At 41.3% G+C, this 24,072-nt stretch overlaps 1 protein-coding gene across 1 annotated transcript in view; it reads left to right on the top strand.

Annotated features, from left to right (window-relative positions):
* Positions 1-24,072, top strand: part of HGD (homogentisate 1,2-dioxygenase) — a 41,882-nt gene that overhangs the window by 7,552 nt on the left and 10,258 nt on the right. The window contains exons 4-10 of the mRNA XM_021692486.1: positions 2,766-2,871; positions 15,451-15,510; positions 17,431-17,522; positions 18,634-18,668; positions 19,482-19,561; positions 20,131-20,230; positions 22,294-22,418. Coding sequence (XP_021548161.1) covers positions 2,766-2,871; positions 15,451-15,510; positions 17,431-17,522; positions 18,634-18,668; positions 19,482-19,561; positions 20,131-20,230; positions 22,294-22,418 — 598 coding nt within the window. The remainder of the gene's footprint in view (positions 1-2,765; positions 2,872-15,450; positions 15,511-17,430; positions 17,523-18,633; positions 18,669-19,481; positions 19,562-20,130; positions 20,231-22,293; positions 22,419-24,072) is intronic.

Below are 24,072 nucleotides of genomic sequence, written 5' to 3'. Positions count from 1 at the left end.
CCTGCCTCCTTCTCTTTTCAGCTGTGTGAACTTGGGCAAGTCTCTACCCTCTCAGAGCCTCTGGTTCCTCATTTGTAAAAGAGATAATGATAGTACCTATTTCATAGTTGTGGTGAGGATTAAAGGAAAGAATGCCTATAAAGTACTTAGCACATTGCCTGGCACTCGGTGAGTGCTCGATGAACATTAATTTGTCCAACCATCATTACTGTCACCACAGCAGAGTTTCTCCTTCCAGTACAGGGTATGCCTAGGAGGCTGCCAGAGAGCTGAGTGTGAGCTATGGCAAGTGCTATGCTACCATGTCCATATCAATAGTGCTTCTCTCTTGATAGCTTTGTGCATGGAGGGAAGAGAGAGTTTCTCATACTTGCCAAAATCGGGGGTTAATTCTATTGCTATTTAATCACCTCTCTTTGCTATCCCAAACAGTCAAGGTAAGGTAAGCACACTGACAATTCCTGTCCATTCTAATTTATGGCAACCTAACCTCCATGACTATGTTCTTGACTTTATGGCCCATTCGTTAATGGGACACCTGGACTCCAGATTCTGCTGCCTACCCCCATTATTCAGTGATATCTTCAGCCAGCAGGAGCTTAGCTCTGTTCCAGGAGGCTGAAAAGGAGCTGTTGGCATTTCATTAAGAAGTTGGCACGAATCCTTGAATCAGAATTAAATCTCTGACCAGGGCAATGAAGTGCTGCCTGGGGAGTTTTATAAACAGCTAAAAAATAAGGGACACTAGGCATAGCTCACCCATCTGTTTAGAACTCTCCAAAGGTATCCACAATAATTTTGTGAATATGTTCAAAATCCCAAGGGGAAAGAAAGAACCAGCTCCATCCATAGGTGAGCAAGCCTGGGATTCTTAGAGTGAGTCACTCCTCCTTTAAACCACAGAGTGGAGGGCTCTCACAAAACTAACAGAGATTATACCTGCTAAGTGTTAATTTTTATCAGATTAGTTAGCTGATCCCTTAGGTACTGAGAGGGGAAAAGCAAGACAGAGAATGTGGAAAATTTGGACCATCATAAAAATCCAGATGATTAGAGATAGACAGACAATTCAACTCATATCTAGTAAGTGAGCACTTAACTGTGTGTGAGACATTCTAGATACATAAGCTGAATCCTTGCAACAATCCTAGGAGATAAGGATGAGAAACAGGATCAGGGAATTTTTGTAACTTGCCCAGGATCACACAGTTGCTTCTAAGATACACATGCATGCCCTTAACTCCAGACACTACTGGAAGCTGCAGAGGCTTAGTTTATTCATAGCCTGGAGCCCAAGGTCTGAGATCATAGCATTTAGAAGTAGAGGAATCAAATGGACACCGGCCAAATCTAGCCCTTTTATCTCCCAGGTGGTTCAGTGTGGGGCCAGGCAGACTCCACCCCTTGAAGTAGACTGACCTAGGGCTTCAGGGGCCACAGCCTGTTCAAGCAGGTCTGGTCTTCCATTGTCAGAGGTAGTGCTCCTTGTCATTCTGTACCCTGCCAGAGTGATGGCCTCTGAAAGGACATGGGTCCCACTTAGCGAGTTTCAGAGTCCCTCTCAACTTCCAGACAGTTCTCCTGGTGTCCTTCAGGACTTCTGCATCAGAGTCTTCTTCTCTTCCTGAAGCCTGAGGTCTGGGTCCTGGCAGGGAGATCTTTGTCTCAGGCCTTGACATGTGCAGATAATAAAACTTGAAAACGAAGGAAGGAAGGAAGGAAAGAAGGAAGGAAGGGAGGAAGGATGGGAGGGGAAAAAAAAAAGAAAACAAAGTTACAAGTATACTTACTATAAGAATATATGGACCGATCTTACAATGTCAGAGTACAGAATGTTAATTTCCTAAACCTCTTACAAATTAATCTCAAAAAAAAAATAACCCAGTAGAAAAATGGTAAAGGATTTATACAAGTAATTCATAGCAAAATTACAAAGGACCAATAACCATACAGATCCTCGACCTTACTCATAATAAAGGAAATACAAAATAAAAATGAGATACTATTTTTTACCTATAAGGCCAAAATTATTTTTAATAATACCCCGTATTTGTGAAGACATGAGCCATCAGTCACTCTCACTCGTTATTATTGTGAGAATAAAGTGGTACAATGATTTGGCAATTTTGTTTATATATGTACTGGTGATATCTGAGGGAATACACAAGAACATTGTTAAGCTCTGATGGTTCTGGTACTTGGCCCTGAAGAAACTGGAAGACAAATTGGAGGACCCATTTACCCTTAGGGACTTTTGAATTACTTAAATTATTTCTACCAGTAGCATGTATTACTTTTGTAATTTTTTTAAAAAATGTATTTCAAAAATAAAAAAGAAACTACCCGTGTTCTCTCAATCTGTGTAAGATTCATTGTCCTCACCTTCCAGAGTAAGAATTAGTATCCGATGACGTATACACACTAATGTTTTTCTATGGATTTTCCTGTACAGAAATCCCTCAAGGTGCTTTTCCCCTTCCTTTATAATTGTCACTGGGAACGAAAATTCTTCCTTTTTTGTCAGTATGGGAACCACCAAGAGCCAGAGCCCCAATTTGAAGAGTGATGGATAGAGTGGAAGGGTGGGAAAAGGCCAGGGCTCTGGGCAGCAGTGGCTATTAAGAAGTGATGCTGTGTCATTGTTTCTCACATTAAAGCCCACAGATCGTTGTTGACTTGAGCATCTTCCTGATGGTTCTTCCTGAGCAGTCTGCATATCCCTCGTAACACGGCCCTGAGGCTTATGTGTCCTTGTTTTCCCCCAGCTGGCTTTATAGGATTCTACCTTCGGTTTCTCACAAGCCCTTCGAATCCATCGACCAAGGCCATGTCACTCACAACTGGGATGAAGTTGACCCCGACCCTAACCAGGTAAACTGGTCTTGTGCATTGGAGCATACCATGTATCCAGAGCCTTGACTATGAATATTTAAGTCAAACCTGAGTCTTTGAGAAATTAGACATTTTTTTAAAAATAAATGCTGAAGTATGTCTGTTATTTTGCTCATACTTGGGTGGGAGTTTTGGAATTGACTGTTCACGCGCACGAGTGAGTGTGTGTGTATTCATATACTCTGCTTTCGGTAATGAGACAGATCCAGTACCATAGTGGACAGAGCTCTGTTTTTGTTCCTTACCTTTGAGAACTCCAGTATATTCCCTTTGTCTCTTAGCTTAGGTACATGCCACGGATAACAGGGATATAATGCAGGAAGTAAAACAGACCTGGGTCTGCATCCCTGCTCCTCCACTTACCCACTGGGTCTTTGAGCCACGGTGTTTCACCTGTACCCTGGGGTGATCACAACATCTGCCATGTAGTGCTGTTGTGAAGATTACGTGGAAGAACAGGTGTGAACATGCTTCACAGTGCCCGGCACATGGGAGGCAAGACCCAGGACCCTGATACAGCCATGTTGATATACTCACTTAAAGGCAGCAGTCTAATATCAAGTATAAAATCTTGAATTTTATATTCAGGTCAATGTGGTTTTTTGTTTTATATTTTTTTTATTCTGAGGTCCCTGTCTGCCAAACTGACAGAAAACAACTTCATTTCAGTCTTCCCTGGGAATCGCTGGCTTTAAACAATGCCAAAGTAGGAGTAGGGGTTGGGCCTTGCTGGTTGGTTCTCTCTCACTGGGTGATATGAGATGCCCACTGTTCTGCTACCATCATGCAGAGGCTTGGGCAGGGAATCATCTGCCAGTCCACTTCTGGTTCTGTTGTCCTGGGTATGCCATACAACTCTTCCCTCCTTCTCGGAGTTGCTGGGTGTAGGTTCAGGGGTCTTCTTTGTATTCAAAGTCTGCATAGATCCATCAGCCAATTCATCTCTTTCTCTCTCATTCTCTCCTTCCCACAGCCCAAGGAAATCTGATGCCTCTTCTTGGTTTACCAAGACATTATGTCTACACCTACAACTCCCCTTCCCCTAAATGCTTAGATTTTTTGCAGAACAAAAGCCAGAATAATCATAGTCACTTTTGGTTTCCTGCTCTGCTCTGTCTCTTCTAATTACGGAAATCTCAGAGAACTGAGTAGCTGCTTGAATGCTACTTACTCCTCTCCAGCAGGGACAGAAGGGAGGCCTTCAGAGTGAAAAACAAAATTTGAGTTAACAACTTAAAATGTTAGCCATCTCACAGCCATTTTGAAACCAGGATATATTGTCTAAATGACTGCCCCTTAAACTTATGTGAAGTTTAATGCATGAAGCAAACATCCTCCCCGTTCACCACTGGCCTGTTTTTGCCTCTCAGCATAGGGGAAAAGGTCAGTCCCTGCTTCAAGCCCCCAACCCTGCGGGCACCATGCCCTACCAAGACCCAAAGCCAGGCTTTCAGCTCCTGCCCCTTTCCACTTCCTCCAGTCAGAGCTCTTGTGCAGATCACAATTTGCACAACCAACCTGGGGACCCTGTCTTCACCTCGTCCTTGAGTCTCACCTGGCTTCCTAATCCAGGCCCGTCTGACCATTTTTTCCCCCACCCTTAGGTTAAGAATGCATCTGGCAGACCATCCTCATTTAACCATCTAGTTCCCCACCCAGCTCCTAAAGGGCCATAAATCATTCTAGCCCAAGTCACTGCTCATTCTCTGGAAATCTGCTGGATTCCTCCTCAATGGGTTACATCTCAAATTTGCTAATTTCTCTCTTAGAGTTACAATGGTTGTGCTTGTTTGTTTTTGATCAATAAATAGACCTGATGGCTTAATAATGGGACTCTATCTTCTACTAGAAAATATAAAGGATGGATGCCTGTACTTTGACAGAATTCCTGGTCAGGCTAAATAAATTAAGCATTTAATATATACTAGTTTTGGAAGGTTGAGAGGGGATTTGAGCCACAAGAATTTTCCCTATTCTTTTCTTCAGGCAGCATAAGGGAATACTCAATTAAATTTCTGATAGTTCTCTCAAGTGGAGCCAAATCTCATATTATACAAAGGAACAGGGTGGTTGTAGAATCAGCAAGTAAGACAAAAATTGAGTGCAAACAAAATTATTTCTGAAAAATCCCTTGAATCACCCACAAATTATAGGATACATGGTTTTGTGTATGCCACCCTGTATGGTAATTCTTATGTACACTGAATTTGAGAACTAACTACACTAAATTGAGCTAGACTAAAAGAAAGATTACAGGGAAAGGCCATACGCAAATGTTTGGGAATTCAAATCATGGGCCTTTATTTATTTTTTTTTAAGATTTTATTTATTCATTTGACAGGGAGAGAGCACAAGCAGGGTGAGCAGCAGACAGAGGGAAAGGGAGAAGCAGGCTCCCTGCTGAGCAAGGAGCCAGATGCGGGGCTTGATGAGGGGCTCAATGAGAGGCTTGATCCCAGGACCCTGGGATCATGACCGGAGCCAAAGGCAGATGCTTAACCAACTGACCCACCCAGGCACCCCTCATGGGGCCTTTAGGATAGCTATCAAATAACTAGTGGTAAATAAGGCAGAGTGGGAAATTTCAGTGCCCTTGCCTACTCATATCACCCACACCAATCATCAAAGCCTCTATAAACTTAATACATCTTCATAGATTTGTTTATGGTTGTGTGGCCAACAGTGGAGCCACACTTATTTTTATATAATTTATTTGGGGTAGGGGTCAGGTTTTAAGCCTAACCTTTAAGGAAAATAGGAGTGTGATGTGAGTCTACTGAGTGTAATAAGTAACATGCTCATGTTTTTATTACACATTATTATTTCTATGACTTTTATTGATACATTTTATTTAACATGAATACACCCCTTTATAGTGATTATTTTGTAGTACAGGTGGCTTATCCAGGGAAGCTAACCTCACTCTGATAGAATTTTTCTGGTTTTGTCTTGTTATAAAAGTAATACATTCTTAATAAAAACTCAAATGATGTAGAAATTAACAAAGGAGAAAATGGAAGTCTCTCATCATAGGCGAGAGTCAAGTACGCCATTTTTGCACGTTATTTTATTGTTTCATAACTAGCTAACATACATTTTGAGAAGGAAGTTTGAGGCAACTGCATTAAAAAGCCTGAGTTAATGTAGAGGCATCAAAAGAGCTGGACCAACAGTTTCTGCTTGCTTTCTAGTAGATACTAATTATATATTTGTTTCCTCTCCTTCCCTGTGTTTCCCATTCTAGCCTCCCTTTGCACTTCTCCTTGAACTTGTTACCTTTCTCCTGTTTTGAATTCCTTCAAACACATTCTATATGATGGCCACCAAATGAATTTCTTCTCCATTATTTCCCTTTTTTTCATTTACGACCTTGTGCTCACATGCTTTGAGACAGCTGTGCCCCAGAACTCAACAGTGTCTCTGTGGGCAAAAGCTCCACCGAGGTAGCAGTTTATCATCCTCCTGTTCTGTGACTTACCTCCCCTGCCATCCTGCTTCCTTTGCCCTGCTACACACATCCTGGCTGTTCGTGCTACATCGATCCTTTTGTCTTTTCATTTACACCTTCTTGACAAGTTAATATCTCTTTCCAATTTTATGCTTCATTCTGCATTCATCACTTCTCCCCTCTCATAACCTCTTCCAAATATGGACACTAGATCTCATCGAGAAAGTCTCAGAAAATTATATTTAGGTATCCGTCTGACAGTCCTTCTCTGTTGAAGCCTGTATTGTAGGTGTGTCTTCACCTGTCACAGACCAAAATAAATAATTCATCAGTTTCACCAACTCCCCACATTAGTCATCTCTGGGAATTTGAAGACTTGAAAATTACCTAATATTTCCTTCAAGAGAGCATCATGGGATATGCTATTATCACTGTCATCTTTGATACCTTCCCAGAAAGATTGAGGACAATATTCCCAAAACAAATGTCTAAGAATTAATGCAAACTCTTTTTGAGTGTATTTAGATTCAGCCTGTGGACATAACAAGTTCAATCCATTAATATCTCACGTAAGAAATATACCGAATTTTGTTCATCATGTACATTCCTCTAACTTCTGGAATCTCAGAATTTAACAAACAAATCTGCATCCAGTTTAACTGTGATTTTGCAGATTTCAATTAGCATTCCTGAATCAGCATTCCTCTTTAAAGATCAGAGTCCTTTAAAGTTTATCTTTCTTATTACTACATCCCTAACCTTTTGACTTTTGGAAAGTCAGACTGGAGCCAGTTAAGCCTCAGCTGAGAAATTACCTCTTAGTTCTCAACCAGTATAATTTGGACCAAGTGATAAACACCTCACAGATAATTAAAGACCAAGCCATAAAATTCCCTTTGCCTCTAGGACATGCAAATTACCAAAAATGTTTCCAAAAATACACCCTCCCTGGGTATTTGCTGTCTAATTTGTCAAACTCTTCAGCTCTGCCATCCCTAAAAGCCCCCTCTCTTAAAAAATGTCCTGGATTTCCCACTTCTTTAAGCTTTTGACCAAGACTCTCCTATTCACACCAGACATCTTGAGAAAGATATCTAAACCCATTTTATCACCCCCACTCATCTCTGAACCCTTTACAGTTCAGCCTGCCCAGACTACCCTGTTGAAACTATATCTTCTTTAAACAACAATAATGCACTCCCCACTATTGGGGAGTTTTTATTCAAAACTTACATAAGAGTGTCAATGCCCAATAATCCCATCAATGCAGAGCTAACCACTTCTAATTTTTTAGTTTCTTTCTTTCCAGTTTTTTTTTTTTTTTTTTTTGGTAAATAAGATCTGGGGTCCCATGCAGCCAGAAGCCAATCTTCATTTGTTTCTCCTGAGAACATTAAGAATACCCAATATATAACCTACAAGAACACTTGGTAAACTCCCCTTTCCCTAGTTCTTCCAGACTCTAGCCCTCTCACACCCTGAGTCCTCCTCTCTCATTTCACCACTCATCTTCCCCAAGCTCCTCAGCCCCGCCTCTGGTTCACAGCATGCTGCTGCCTCCTCCTCCTCCCCCTCCTCTTTCTGCCCCTGGAGAATGAACTTACAGTGTAGGTCCCCATCCCCTTTCCTAAAAGACTCACACATGAAACAGGGATCTGCATGGTGAGGCTGGAATTCACAAGATTGAGAGGAGGATGGGCAAATCAGAATTTTCCAAAGAGGCAGAGAAGGGCAGAGGAAGGGCTGTGAATAATCATATATTAATGCTGTTTTAGAAATCAGTTATACAAACAAACAAAAAGTAGAAACAAACCCATAAATACAGAGAACAAACTGATGGTTGCCAGAGGGGAGGGAGGGTGTGGAGATGGGCAAAATGGGAAAGGGAGGGGGAGGTACAGGCTCCCAGTTATGGAATGAATAAGTCACGGGGATAAAAGGTACAGCATGGGGAATATAGTCCATACTATTATAATAGCGTTGTATGGTGACAGATGGTAGCTACACTTGTGGTGGGCATAGCATCATGTATAGACTTGTCGAATCACCAAGTTGTAACCTGAAACTAATATCACATTGTGTGTCAACTATACTTCAATTTAAAAAATGTGTGTCAACTATACTTCAATTTAAAAAAATCAGTTATATATATATTTACTCTAATGAAAGTCGTGCTGTAATACCGTTTTACATTGTGGGGTTTTTTTATTTAAACATCATATTTTGTGCCTTTTCTCATGTCTTTTTAAACTCCTTGAGTATAGGTGATTTTTAATGTGGCTTTGTAATCCAATATATGATTATAAGGTAAGTCTTCTATTGTCAAATATTTAGAGTGTTTCCATTTTTACTATCATAAATCATCTATGGCTAAATACATACATGTTTCTCCTCAACATCCCAAAGCCTACAACAGTTGACTTCCCTCTGTTCTTCCCGTGCAGGCTCCCAAGATAGGCAGTCAAGATCCCTAATTTACTATCATGTCTTTCAAACCCTCCACTCTCTACCGTGTGCCCTACCCACCATACTATACTGGAAATTTTACCATTTCAGGGCAATACCCTAAGTTTTCCTGCATCATTGCTTTATGCTCTTTCACCTATCTGGAATTTTCTTTTTTTCCCTCACAAATATTCACCCATCCAAATCCCACCCATAATTTAAGACTCATCTTAAATACCACTTTCTTCCTTGAGCCTTATCTATAATTCTCAGGGTATTTGAGAATAGGATCTATGTCTCCATCATCTTCATATGACCTGCGGTGTTCAGGACATGTCTTCTCCCAAAGAGTAGAACCACAAGTATTTGTTGAATTGACTCCCTGATAGCTCAGATCCCATCATCCTATAAACAGACTAGATTGCATTTTCCTAAATGCATTCACTGGTGTTTGCCAAAAGTATTAGAGTGCACGTTGCTTTCTGTTCAGCCCTTTTGGATAGCTTGCTGGCTCTTTTTACAGTAAATCTCCATCAACTTGCATTTCACTCCTTGGAAAGATGTTGGCACTTCCTGAAAACCAGATTATTTCATTGTGTGTATCTCTTATTTTCCATATATAAGAATGTTAAATAGGTTCTATGCCAGGACTTATTCTTGAGGTAACATTTCTCTTCCAAGTCATTTCTACTTACCTATTTCCTTGTTTTCCTATCAGAAAATGCCCACGCTTCCAAGGTCTTTCTGTAATAGTTTCCCTGAGGGCAGAGACTGTCACGTTTACTGCCAGCACCTGGCATTAAACCTGGCACACAGAGAGGTCCAATAAATCATTTGAATGAATTAATATAAGGAGCTTGAATAAGAATGCTGACACTGAAAGACCTTAGCAAGGTTCAGGTCCCAGGAGTCAGACTGGGCCAGGGCAACTTAGCACTGGAGGAGTAGTAAATAAGTAATAAGTAGTAAATAAGTAAATAAGTAGTAAATACTTAGTAAATAAGATTGGAAGACCAAGTACAAGATCATTAAAGAGAGGCAAAGCCTGGGTTTAGAAGCTATGCAGATCATGAATAGTTTGGGAAGCAGATCAAGATAGGCTGAGATATAAGGGCGCAGAGTGTAGATTACTAAGAGAGACTGGGAGAATCTTGGTATTTGTTCTTAGTAGAGAAAACTTCTCTAAACCATCAGTCCTTTCACTTCTAAAATAGCGATGATAATCATAGGCATCTCAGAAGGTTGTCGTGAGTATTAAATGTCATCCAACAAATATTTACTGAGTGACTACTATGTTTCATGCCCTATGCTACGTGCTAACTAATGGATGTAATACTCTTAGTTTTATATTCAAATGCAAGGTCAAATGGGAATCCAGGTTTCTATTTATGAAAAAATGCCGTTCAAATCCCATGAAGCGTTATCTTTTTTGTAGCTTCATGGAAGACTTTTTTAAATTTAAATTTTAGTTAGTTAACACACAGTGCAATATTGGTTTCTGGAGTAGAGTTCGGTGATTCATCACTTACATACAACACCCAGTGCTCATCACAACACGTACCCTCTTGAATACCCATCACCCATCTAGCCCATCACCCACCAGCCTCCCTCCATCAACCCTTAGTTTCTTTCTCTACTGGTTAGGAGTCTTTTATGGTTTGTTTCCCTCTCTCTTTTTCTTCCTCCTTCCCATATGTTCATCTGTTTTCTTTTCATGAAAGACTTTTGAAAGTCTGAATAAAGTATAGTGACTTGCATCCTCCTTACCTGTGCTCTTGCCTATTACCTCAACTCCAATGGGTCACTCAAAGCCTCATTTCTCTCCACATAAATCATGTTGGCTTTTCTTTTAAATTACTAGATTTGCTGAAGAATTCAGTGAGCCACTGTTTTATTTTATTCACGCCACACACATATACACACATCTTCCTGAGTTTGTACTAAAACTCACTGTAGTGGGATTACCCTGGGCCTCCCCTAGCCATAGCTACTGCTAATAAATTGCTAACATATTGTGGTCACTCTGTATCTACAAGTTACTTCCAAATTCTTAGATAGATGGTATCAGCTTCTAATGATACGTCTACCTCTAGTCAGCCATTATTGTTGAGAGTATCTAACTCATCTAATCTAATTGAGTCCAAGGCAGTTTTGGAGGGAATTTCAGTAAATCAAAGAATCTTCGTGTTGAAAGGGATCTTCAGATCATCTAGTCCAACTCCTGATCTTCTGACTCTGGAAATACTGAGGTCAAATCTCTAATTTCTTTTTCATTCCTGAGCATGCATTTTAAATCTTGATCATTAAATGTTGCCACTGATCTCTGTTTTTCTCCTTTGGTAACCTTAAAAAATTTTAATTCTAACTTTGGATTCCCTTGAAGATGCTTTTCAAATTATTTCTAACCACCCCATTTCTGGTAAGTAAAAGTTTATTTTCCAATAGCATTTGTAGGAAACAGCTGCAAAATATGTGAAGCAATGTTAGAACTGAAAGGAGAAATAGATAAATCCACAATTATAGTTAGAAACTTCAACATCTCTCTCTCAACAGTTGATAGAACAACTAGACAGAAAATCAGGATATGGAAGAACTGAGGGTTTTTCACATTCATAAAGACTTACATTTTAGAAAAAAATCTTTGGATTTTTAGAAACATTTGCTAATTTACTATTGCCTGAATGTCACTGGACCACAAATATTCTCACAAATTTGCTTTAGTCTTATTCTTTGAGATGTTAGCAATGTTCTTAGTGCCTTATATTTATTCATTCATTCAAACATTCAATAGAATTTTATTAATATCCTCTATCGTCAAGACATTGCATTGAGTACTACAATTGATTTCATTGTTTTTGAAATGTTTAATAATTAAATTCTGTGTGAAGGGTTATTTAGCAATAATATGTAGTATGAACTTTAAAAACTGTTTAAAAAGTTATAGAACTGAATCAACTAACAAGCATCCTTTACCACTTTCAAAAGCTCTTCTCTGAAGAGAACTCTGGAATTGTAGTTTCCTCCGGCACTCCATTGTTACATGTAAGAAAAAATACAATCTAGAGAGAGAAAATGACTTCACTTGCCTGAGGTCACAGAATAAATGGAAACAGAGGCAGTATCAGGAACCAGATCTCCTTCCCGTCTCAGCCCAATACACAACGCCCTTGGGCTGGCCTTGGATCAGAGGGTTACTGCTCCACAGCATGCAATTAAGCTGAACATCTGGCTTTAGCAGGAGACATTTCTCCCCTCCACCTCATGGGTTCTTCCTCTTTATCATCTCCCCAGATCTACCTCCTCACATTCAACAACATATCACACCAAAGCTCCTGACACAAATCTCTTGCCCAAATATCAAAAGCTGGCTTCTTCTTGTGAGTACTGGATTTATCAGAACCAGCTTGGGTTTTTATTATCCTTCAGGATACACTGAATATAGATCCTGTACAATCTGCTGCTATCAGACCCAGCTGATAAATTGCTTCTTTCTCCATACCAGCTCCATCATTTGAAGGGTATCATTTTTGCATTAGAGAAGATTCTTCAAGACCACTGCCTCATCTAGTGTGTGGGCCCTGTTGAAGGCATGCTCTCTACATCATCATGTAGGTGCCTGTCCACCCGACACCCCTGGCTCTCTCCTCATGACTTGAGGGTTGATATGCCACAGAAGACTGAAAAACTGACCAGCAACAAACAACCAAACCAACCTCTCAGCCTCTCTGGCTTAGTTTTTCCCACTCACAGAAGACAAACCTCTTCTTTGGGGTTTAGGACTTTATTTCTAACCCCAACAGGTATTTCAATTTCAGGAAGATCTACAAAGGTGTTGTCCCACTCACAGAAGACAAACCTCTTCTTTGGGGTTTAGGACTTTATTTCTAACCCCAACAGGTATTTCAATTTCAGGAAGCTCTACAAAGGTATTGTCTCACTACAACAAATCAGGCAGTGCTTCTCCTATTACTGGAATTTCTTCTCTCTCTTTCTTTCTTTCTTTTTGTTCTTTTCTCTCTTCCTTCCTTCCTTCCATTCTTTCTTTCTCTTTTTTCCTTTCTTTCCTTCTCTTTTTTCTTTCTTATTTCTTTCTCTTATCTTCTTTTTTAGAAATTTATTTATTTGAGAGTGTGTGTATGTGAAATTTATTTATTTGAGAGTGTGCACGCGCGCGGATGTGCGCACAAGCTGGGGAGGGGCAGAGGGAAAGGGAGAGGGGAAGCAGACTCCCCGCTGAGCACGGAGCCCTACAGGGGGCTGGATCTCATGACCCTGAGATCATGACCCGAGGGAAACCAAGAGACAGACACTTAACCGACTGAGCCATCCAGGCGCCCCTTCTCTTTTCTTGCTCTCCTTTTTTTCTTAGGTTTGTAAATATTTACGCTTGTGCTATTTAAACATCCTTGCTATTTAGTAGCTAGCATGTCACTGCCACATCTGGCCAAAGACACCACAATTTAGTTGATTGATTAATTTATTGATTGGTTGATTGGGTGGACTTTTCTGAGTATGATGCTTGCTTCAGTAATATAAGAATCACAGAATCTCTGGCTGGATGTGCTGATTCTTAAACTGTAACTGCCCCATTAGTAGATCTTTTATAAAATAAAGATTTTATAAAATACAGAACAGATTCTGATTTAATTGAGTCTTGGGTCTCAAAGTCCTTCTGGGTGGCTCTCATGGGTAACCAGGTTCAGAACCTCTGGATAGGTCTAAAAGGTTGCCCAGGCAACTTTTGATCTGATGCTTAAATCCCTTCCCTTGGGAAACTAGAAGGTTGGCTCTTCTTAAGACCAAGACGCTAGGTAGTCTAGTCTTCCAGACAATCTTCCTGGGTGTACAAACTCTGCACGCTGCTAATGTCGAGGGAAGCAGCGTGTAGTGATTAGTACTAGACTAGAACTTCCTCTCAGAAAGCTAGAAGTGCTTAGCTGTGGCCCTTCCTGATGTCAGGGGACTATCCTCCTGGGTCAGTGGTTTTCAACCAGGGAAAATTTGTCCCTCGGATGACATGTGACAATGTCTGGCGACATTTTTGGTTATTACAACTTGTAATTGTGTTACTGGCATCTAGTGAGTAGTGGTCAGGGGCTGCTGCTAAACATCCTACATGCACAGGATAGCCCCACAACAAGGAATTATCCAACGCAAAATGTCAATAGTGCTGAAGTTAAGAAACCTTTCCCAGATCCTTGCTCTCAGGTTCTCCTTCCTCCCAGGAAATACCATCTTTAATGGAATTAGTCCTAAACCTTTTCCTCTTTTTTTTTTTTTCTGGGGCTTGAACTCATGACCCCGAGATCAGGACCTGAGCTGAGATCAGGACTCGGATGCTTAACCAACTGAGCCATCCAGGAGCCCCTAAACCTTTTCCTTCTTTCTGAGGCACGATTTCAACAACGTTTTCCAAATCGACATTTTCTATCCTTTTTAAGTCGTCCCAAGATGAGATCTTCTTGCTTTGCTTCTAAAAAATAAAGACCGCCACCTGACTGTTTATGCCAGAGAGGCGGAATGAGCCCACTGCCACCTCTCCCACTTGCTGCCTCTCCAAAATACGAAATGAGCCAAGCCACGTGACCTATGGGAGGCCTGCCTTGTCTTCACTGACCGGGCACCACAGCTGGCGGAACTGGCCCCGGGGGCACAGGCCATTGCGAGAGACGTCCTGAGGTTTACAGGCCCGCTGCCAGGCTGATTAGTAAGTGCTGGGCCAACGCACTTTTAGTAGGTCCTAGATCTGCTGATTTTTCGCCCCACTTCCTTAGATCATTTCATTATTAAATTTTTTTTTTTTTTTTTTTTTTTTAAAGATTTTATTTATTTATTTGAGACAGAGAGAATGAGAGACAGAGAGCATGAGAGGGAGGAGGGTCAGAGGGAGAAGCAGACCCCCCGCCGAGCAGGGAGCCCGATGCGGGACTCGATCCCGGGACTCCAGGATCATGACCTGAGCCGAAGGCAGTCGCTTAACCAACTGAGCCACCCAGGCGCCCCCATTTCATTATTAAATTAAAGATTGTTGTGATTTAAACTGAACTGTCAGGCGGCCTGGGGACAAACGTGGGGTTTGGTGAAGAAATGGAACCCGGTACAGCATTTACTAAATCCAACCTCAGCTGGGTGTTTTTTTCTTTCTCTTAAAGAAATAATTCAAAACTCCCAAGGCTAGAAGTAGAAGTAGAACCTTCTCCTGCAGTGTCAGGAGCCCACACAGAGAGGCTGGCATGCCAGGAAAGGAAGCTGATTATAAATAGCATAAAAAGCAGCATCAGTCAAAACTCACTGATGTGCCTGAGCAAAATGTTAAAGGAAACAAACAGCTTCTGAAATAAGAAGCAATGATCTTTTTAAATTTTTTTAATTTAAAGTGCTAAAGAATGAAAACTATATATAGATAGATAGATAGATGATAGATAGATCAAACGCACACACAACCACACACACACTACATACATACATACATACACAGAACCCAACTGAGACCCTTGAGGAAGTACTGGGTAATTATTAATTTTAAAATAACAAAATTACAAGTAGTCGGAGCCACACAGAAGGAACAGCCATCCTTTTTCTGTGTGATCAATGCTATTTATTTAGAAAGCCTATGGTTTCCCCTTCTAAAATAATTTTCCTGTTACATGTATTTTTTTCCCCAGCTTCGATGGAAACCATTTGAGATCCCAAAAGCATCTCAGAAGAAGGTGGACTTCGTGAGCGTAAGTCAATGCCATGCACACCTTCCCTCTGCTCTGCTTTCTTCCCCGGTGAGCGATCCAGCCCTTTGCAAACAGGCTGAATGCCAGGCGGCAGCAGACTTAGAGGCAGGCAACAGAGACAGCACCACCGGCCCCTGCTTCCAGGGCTGGCCAAGGGATGTCTTACTTACAGGCACCAAATGGCCGCTGACACCAAAGGGCACTGGTGAGCTATTTACAACATCTCTGAATGGCCAATGGAAATTGAGCATTTACCTGACTCAGGTTTCTTTGTTTTGGGTTAGAACAGGGGTTCTTAGCTTTTTTTCCCCCATGGACTCCTTTTTTTAATTTTGTTAGCTACCATACAGTGCAATATTTGTTTCTGGAGTAGAGTTCGGTAATTCATCGATTACATACAACACCCAGTGCTCATCACAACAAGTGCCCTCCTTAATCCCCATCACCCACCTAGCCCATTCCCCACCCACCTCCCTCCATCAACCCTCAGTTTGTTCTCTACAGTTAAGAGTCATTTAGGGCTTGTTTCCCTCTCCATGGACTCCTTTAATAGTCTGGTAAAGCTTGTGTTTTTAAATGCATAAAATAAATTACATAAAATTACAAAGAAGTTGATCATATTGAAATACAATGATAAAAATATTAAAATAACAAATTTGGTTTTATAGTAAGTAACATATGCTTCCTTATAAATGCACTAAATCACAAGATCTATGGAAAGATCTAACAGCTATAGTTGTTAGAAGTATGAGCATAAACGAGATTCTGGAATAGCTGTAAAACTATAATGTGATCTAAAAATATCCATGATTTCTATCAGTGACCAGGTTACAGGTACTTTTAATATTTCTGTAGTTTGTTGCTTACATTCATATTAACCGAAGAAAATGATACATTTCAGAGATTATTGAAAATAAATATATAATTTTGTTCCCATCCAAGTTCATGAACTTTCTGAAATGGACCTAGAATAGCATCAACTCAGGGTGACAACTCCAGTTAATGCAATGCTGATCAGAAGTTCTGCTTGGTAGTTACAGGTGTTGGGAGTATTAGAACATTGTGCTCAGAGCAAACCATATGTAGAGGAGAAGGAAGGGAGCTTCAAGGCAGAGGGGCTCAAAGAAGGCAGTGGGAGGTTTTGCAGACCAACCTCAGTCCATGGCTTACTTAGGGAGAGTCCAGGTGCCCAGCCATGGGCCAAATTGTTTGGATCATGCAGAATTCCTTAGCTATATTAAGTGCTTCAAACTCTGTGTAGGTTCATCTAAATAGACTCCAAACTGACAAATTGAATTAAAATACAAAAAGAAATCCCCCACTCTGGGTGAATTATGGATATCTGAAGGAGCAGGGCTCCCTCCTTTCCATCTGCAGGTTTGGGGCTGAAGACTTTTGAGAAGACCCATGTGTTAAGGCTTCTTGGACTGTGGATTATCAGCAGAGAGGATTACAGTTGGTCAGAGTGCTTCCACTTCCCTGTTGTGGAAAACTTAGGGCTGATCCTATGTATAAGCACAAAGCTGCCTACCTGGTGAGGTGCATTTGAGGGGCATTAATTGGTCCCTAATGTGGCAAGCTTCCTCCCTAGGCCTCCTAGGTATCTGGTTTCACCTCTGAAAGAAACTCTCCCCCAGGTTGATCTTAAGCACCAAACTCATAAAATGCCAAGTAAGGTCATCTTAGCCATTGAGACAATCCAGATCTAGGGCCATGGCTGGCAACTAGGGTCAGCCACCACCTACCATAAAACCCATAAATCTTGAGTTCCCCAGAAGCAGGCTGAACCCCGAATGTCCCACTCGTCCCACGGAGCAGACCCTATAGAACCTTGCCTCCTGGCTCTCAGGGACCAGGAGGAGGGCTGGCCTCTTGGACAAGACTTGCATACACCCTTCCTTCTCCTGCTGTTCCTTCCAGGGCCTGCATACCTTGTGTGGAGCTGGAGACATAAAGTCTAACAATGGACTTGCCATCCATATTTTTCTCTGTAACACCTCCATGGGGAACAGGTAAGTGGCTCAGTGCTTGGGCAGAACATCCCTATTCCCCAAGAGCTGTTGGCCAGAGAGTGAAAGCCAGGTGGTTGTTTTATGTTATTGTTTTTTCCCCCCCAGAGCAACATTGATATACATTTATTAATAAGTGAGCATTTCAATCTTGACTGATCCCTGTAACATAAATAAGAATTTCACATAACAGTGCAAATAGAAAAGAGACAATGGGCATTGGGAAGCTAGAATAGTCCAAGAGGTATTTTGACTTTAATCAGGTTTGGGTCAGAATATCTCTAATTTCTTAAAGTTCGCCAGGGCTGTTCTTGAGTCTAAAGTCATACTGCATGAGCAGCCATTAAGGGCCACCAGTTGGTGGCAGGTCAAACTGACAGACTTTGGCTTCAGCTATTAACTGTGTAAGCTTAACATTCCTCAGTAGAGGAGCTTACATATTGGATTTTTTTTTTAATCAGAAAAAATATGTAAATGGCATTCTGCCTCTTCTTGGAGAAGCAGAATCTCAGACCAGTTTTGCACGCTACCTCTGGAACCAGACTGTTACATCCAAAGCCCCATTCCACTCCTCCTGGCTGAGTAATCTGAGCAAGTCATTCAACTTCTCTGAGCCATGACAAGGCACTGAAGATGTCTCTTTGGGTCCAACATCATATCATACCACCTCCTCTCTTTTCCCCTGAGCCTCATTAGCCTTCACTCAGTTCTTTCAGCCTGCCTCAGAGCATTTGCATGTGCTGTTCTTTCTGCCTGAAATGTTCTTCCCACTCCCCAAACTCTTGCCTAGATAATTCCTTCAGATCTCAGGTCAAATGTCCCTTCTTCAGGGAAGCTTTTGCTGACTCCTCACATTAGATCAGGTTCATTATTCCTTCATTCCCCTGAACTTGACTCTCTACGATGATACAGTTCTGTAATTATTTGATTGCTGTCTGACTTCCTACTAGGCTCTCAGCTGCATGAGGGCAGAGATTGGGTCATTTTGCTCACCAGTTTATATCCAGCACTGAACTGGCACATGGTGGGTGGTAAACAATAATACGTGGAGTGAATTAATTTGTCTGGACAATGTTAAAACTGAAAATCACAGGAATTATTCTTTATGTTTCAGATGTTTTTACAATTCAGATGGGGACTTCTTGATTGGTAAGTTCTGAGGATTTCACTGTGAATTGATCCCCAGTCACAAGCTGCTTTTCAATTTTATACATATTATTTTCCTTTATCCTTCAATCTGTCTTATGTAGAGCAATCTACAGACTGAGGTCTAGAGGCCATTGGTGGTCTGAAAAAGATTCCTGGTGTACCTCAAAGCCCCTGGTCTATTTCCTGGTCTCTCTGTCTTTGCCCATCTCTGCTGGGCCTTTCTAATATGGGAGATCTGGAATGCTGAAAAGAAATAAAGAGTAATACCAACATGTGATTAACTTATTAAGATAATTCTATTTGCTTTCAAACCTGCCCAAGAAAAGACTATCTGTCATTGATATCTGCCATTTAGATAGAAATTTTCATGATGGTATCTAAAATAGAACGTCTCTTAGAGATTTCTCTGGTCTACCCATTCTATTTGATGGTTTCAATATTGATATTTTGTAGTCACCATTTTGGTGTAGACATTAGATATGCAAATGCCAGGCTCGCTGGAACTATCAGAAGTGAGTGGTTTTCCATCTGATTTCTGTTGCCCTTTTTGGTCAATCCACAGAACCGGGCATATACAAGCTCTTTACCTCGCAAACAAAACTAAGCAGAATCGATTTTTTCATTCACTTTCTTCCAGGTAGTAAAATTGTTAACCTAACTTGTCAGAATATTCATTTCCCCCCATGAGACTCAGTAAAGCTCTTTCTTTTGGAATGAAAAATCAAATGCAGCCCTTGAACCTTTTACTCTTCATGAAGTGGTCCTCATGCGAAAAGAGTTGTTTGTTCACTGCTGCCCTGTCTTTTTTGTTAGTTCCCCAGAAAGGGAAACTTCACATTTACACTGAGTTTGGCAGGATGCTTGTGCAGCCCAATGAGATCTGCGTCATTCAGGTTGGTGATGTGTCCCCTTCTTCCCCTGCCTCTCCCTAATTTGGGAGCAATCAGATGTTGCAACTGCTGTCATTTCCAACTAAAATTTCTTGGTGGATCATGTCTGAGCAAGGGGAGGGAGTTTTAGTCATGCAGGAGGCTCCCTGTGCTGAAGGGGAAGCAGGCTTGGGAGCCTGATTTGTTTTAAAATATGACACAATCACAAAGCAAAGAGCATTATCAATTTGCTTTCCTAAATACTCATACACACTTTGGATAAGGCTCTGTTTCCATGGATTGGTGTGGGGGCTGGGGTGCATTGAAGACTAATTTCTTAAAAATTCGGCTATATCGGAGCACTGGTATCTCTGAACCCAATGAGAGATTAGAGTAGAATTGGTTTGGGTCACAGATGTCATTAGGAGTTAAATTTTTCATTTTAACTCATCTTTGAGCTGGTCACCTCAAACATAACTCATCAGACTGTAGCTTTATTTTTGCATCTGGGACTAGCTGTGGCTCTGGGGCAGCTTTTTTATAGCTACAGGTATGATTTGGGAGTGCACACCAATGTCTACTTCCTGTTCCAGAGAGGAATGCGGTTCAGCATTGATGTCTTCGAGGAGACCAGGGGCTACATCCTGGAGGTCTACGGTGTCCACTTTGAGTTGCCTGACCTGGGACCAATTGGTAAATCTTCACTACAAGCTTTGAAGCTCCCTTGAGATATAGGACAGATAATTGCATGAGAGTTAAACATCCTTCTCCCCTTATTATCCTTCTCCCCTCATGATCTCACTCAAATTTCAACTTTCCTCTCTAGACAACTTCTCTAGATCAAGTGTAGTTGGGAATTTCAGAAGCCTATTAGAACTCTCTAAACAACCCCAGACATTTTTTTTTTCAGACCTCTAAGTTCAGAGGTTCTGTGCAATGGCTGACCCAACTGATGAAATGAAATCATTAATTAGCTCATCAGTATATCAATCCATCAGCTAGTCTTGGCTCTGTGTTGTGCTGAGGGTAATTACGGAATCTCATTAAGAGTAACACAGGCCTCTTCCCATAAAATACATACATAAAAATAAACAACTGAAGCCAACCCATTATAAATTTCTCTCTAGAGTAGTATATAGACCATTGGAGAGCAGACAGCATGTAATAGATTTCTGGTTATACAGTGTACACCCTAAAGGATGTAGAAGTTTGGGTTACTAGGGGCCAAGTGACCAGGAATAGCTTTACAGAACAGATGAGATTTGACTAATTCTTGATGAAAAGCTGAGGACAAATAAAAAGGAAAGGGAACCACTTAAGCAAAACCATACATGTGGGAATGAACTTTGTGAATAGGAGGGAGATCATTTTCTCAAGTCAATAAGTTGTGTGTAGACAATAAAGCAGGGGAAAGACATAAAAACGGCAAGGGCTGTACTCCTATGGAAAGGGGACTTGGACTGAAAGATGCATGGTCTACAAACCTCACATTCAACTCAGCACATTCCACAAAATGTACACAGTTAACTCGGGGCCGTGAAGGAGCTAGAAACCTTCTCCATGAGGCAAGACGAAAACTTTCAAAAGTGAATCAAGGTCCCCCCACCCCCAATTCTTCTGGCAAACTGGAGGCAGGAGATGCGGGAGAGAAGTGAAGGTGGTAGGAGGAGTTGTTCTCAAAACATCTTTTGGAGTGAAAGGAGGGGCTGGGAAAATTGGCCCCTGGTGTCATCTGTGACATGTTTGCTAAAGGTGGTGGCCACACCTCCCAGTTCTTCCTTTCCTTGTCAACAGCTTTTTGAGAGCCAAACAGGACAGGCCAGCATGTGCCTTCTGGTCACTCCCCTGGGGAGATCCAAATAGTCAGAGGAAGGTGGGAGGCAGCAGAGAGGCAGCTGGAGCCATGGCGGGCCGTCTGTCATCCTGCTCACCACCCGCTCTTCCCACTTCAGTCTGGCTTCCTGCTGCTCTACAGTCAGCATAGCCTCCAGGTTCCGTGGAATACATACCCTCTGGAAAATATATATAATTTACTAACCAGCTGGGGGCTTATATTTTTTAACCCCAGGAGCCAGAAATGATAAAACACTCCCCAGGTCTCTCCTCTCAGAGTTAAATTATGTTTTTGCACTTAATACTTTTTATTTTTGGTCTTTTGATTTATTTTCTTTCTCTGGAGGGAACACTCACTCCTAAGCAAAGGTAAGCAGGCAAGTCCTGAGTACTTTTTTCCTGAGTGGCAGATAGATCTGTCAGGCTGGAGAGCAGTTTTGCAGACTTGGATGGATTCCGACTTCTGTCTGAGGAACAGAGGCATGCCTGGGGGCAACAGTATGTAACCCTTCCTTTCTGAGATCAAGGACTGTAGATGAGTTCTAGAATCATCATGGTTTTCTTGGGGAAAAGTTCTAGTATTCTACCAGATCTTCCCTTGGCCTCTTTTCTAGTCTCATCCTCTCCCCTCAACTGCAGTGATGCAATAATGCATGTAATATGGTCAGTAAACCATATTTACTCTACAACTTTAGGAGGTGATGCTGGTGTTGATGATGATGATTTTCATGATTCTTTTTCCTAATCAAATTCCTTGGGTCCTCCTAAAAGGGTACCAGACTGGGATTCCAATGAGCCTCTGGACAATGAAAACAAATTGTGGAATGGCTCTTGACATGGCCTTTTCTCTTTGTGCAACTGTGGGCATCTTTCCAATGTGATTTCAGAAGTATCTAAAAGACTTTTGGGTCGCTGTGTTCTAGGAGCCAATGGCTTGGCCAATCCTCGAGATTTTTTGATACCCGTTGCCTGGTATGAAGATCGCCAAGTGCCAGGTGGTTACACTGTGATTAATAAATACCAAGGCAAGCTATTTGCTGCCAAACAGGTAAAGTAAAAGGGTCGATGGACAGGAATGGAATAAATAGTTATTAAGCACCTACTGATTGCTAAGGCCAGTGTTAAGTACTTTACATATCCTTTCATTTTTACCATACCACTAAGACATTACAAATAAAGTACTATTTGCCTCATTTGTAGTCACAAAAGGTAGTGACAAGTAATTTACCAAATGTCATAGTAAATGGCAGAACTAGCATTAGACCCTATATCTGTTTGACTCCAAAGGTCATGCTCTTTCCACTCACCAAGCAATAAAAATCCTGGCAATATGTAGCTCTCTATAAATGGTATGTAAAATATACTATACAGGCAGGGTAATATGTTATGAAAAGGGAAATGAGTAAACAAGCAGATCATCTAAGATTTTTATTACCAATGGCACCATATTTCAAATAGAAGCTATGACTGATACAAAAAAAGTAGAACTCAATTAATTAGCTTGACCTAGTTTATACCACCAGCCTTGTAAACTCAGGAGATAAGCAAAGGCATAGATAATAATAATAATAAATAATAATGTAATATGTAATCTATAATACATTAGCATATATTATATTATTGCTCAATGTACTGAATATATATTAGCAGAATGTAATTATATAACCAAAGTAATCCAAAGATTTCTTCTGTTTACCTTTATTTATTACCATTATTTTTGCCCATTTGACATATAGCTTATATTTTTCAAGGCATATTATTTCCCTTGGACAGCATCCAAGGTAGATGGTATGCTAACCAGCAGAGGCCAACTAGTTTGGCACTTAAAATTAACCCCTGAGAGTTCATTGCCAGCCTCATTGACACATTGTTACCTTCATATTGTCTGGGTCAGAATTTCTCAAAATGTGGTTTAGAGACCATTTGCACCAGAAATCCTAAGGGAAGCTAGTTTAAGATGCAGATCCTCCGATGTTATTCCAGCCTGGCAAAGATGATAACTTCTGGGCACGGGGTGTGGAAACCTGCATTCATTTTAAGCATGCTCCCCGTATTATCTTTGACATGTAGTTGATAGAGAACCACTATTCTCAAGGTAGCCAGCAGCTCCGTGGGTTTCCACTTTCTAAGTGGACTCTGTGCTGGTTGTTCTCTGTGTGAGTTCCCACACTGATCCATTACCCCTTCTCTGCCATGATCTGTGTCCTGGGAGATGACCTGTATGGGCTCCCTAGCCAGCTGGTTTTGGGTTGGGTTCAAACAGTGGGAGGTACTCACAGGAAGTTGGAAGGCAGGAGGAAAGACAAGTTGAGGTTTTTCTTCTCCTGTTTCTTCCCTATTGGGGACTGCATCCCTCCCTGATCTCAGTTCCTGCTGGGTAGCCCCAGTGGTGTCCTGGAGCCAGTTCATACTGGCATGCAAGAGCTGAGAGACACATTCTTCCCAGCTTTGTGTTCAGCAACATTACATTAGTAGCTCAAAAGTGATGAGGGTGGAATACTTATACCCACAAAATTAACAAATGCTATAAAACAGAGCATTTTTTCCCCAGAGAGATAGCTGCTAGGTGTTAAATATTTACCAGCACACCATTGAGCAGCCCCTTCTTCGTGGTTCTAGCTCTTGCTGGAATCCTATAACAACAGTGTCTTCACATATCCCACAGGCCTAGGAATGGCGATGGCTTCCCATTGTTGCTAGGC

The sequence above is a fragment of the Neomonachus schauinslandi genome, chromosome 1 (assembly GCF_002201575.2).
Source record: "Neomonachus schauinslandi chromosome 1, ASM220157v2, whole genome shotgun sequence".
In the NCBI taxonomy this organism is placed as follows: Eukaryota; Metazoa; Chordata; class Mammalia; order Carnivora; family Phocidae; genus Neomonachus; species Neomonachus schauinslandi.
This window is presented reverse-complemented; position numbering and strand designations above follow the sequence as displayed.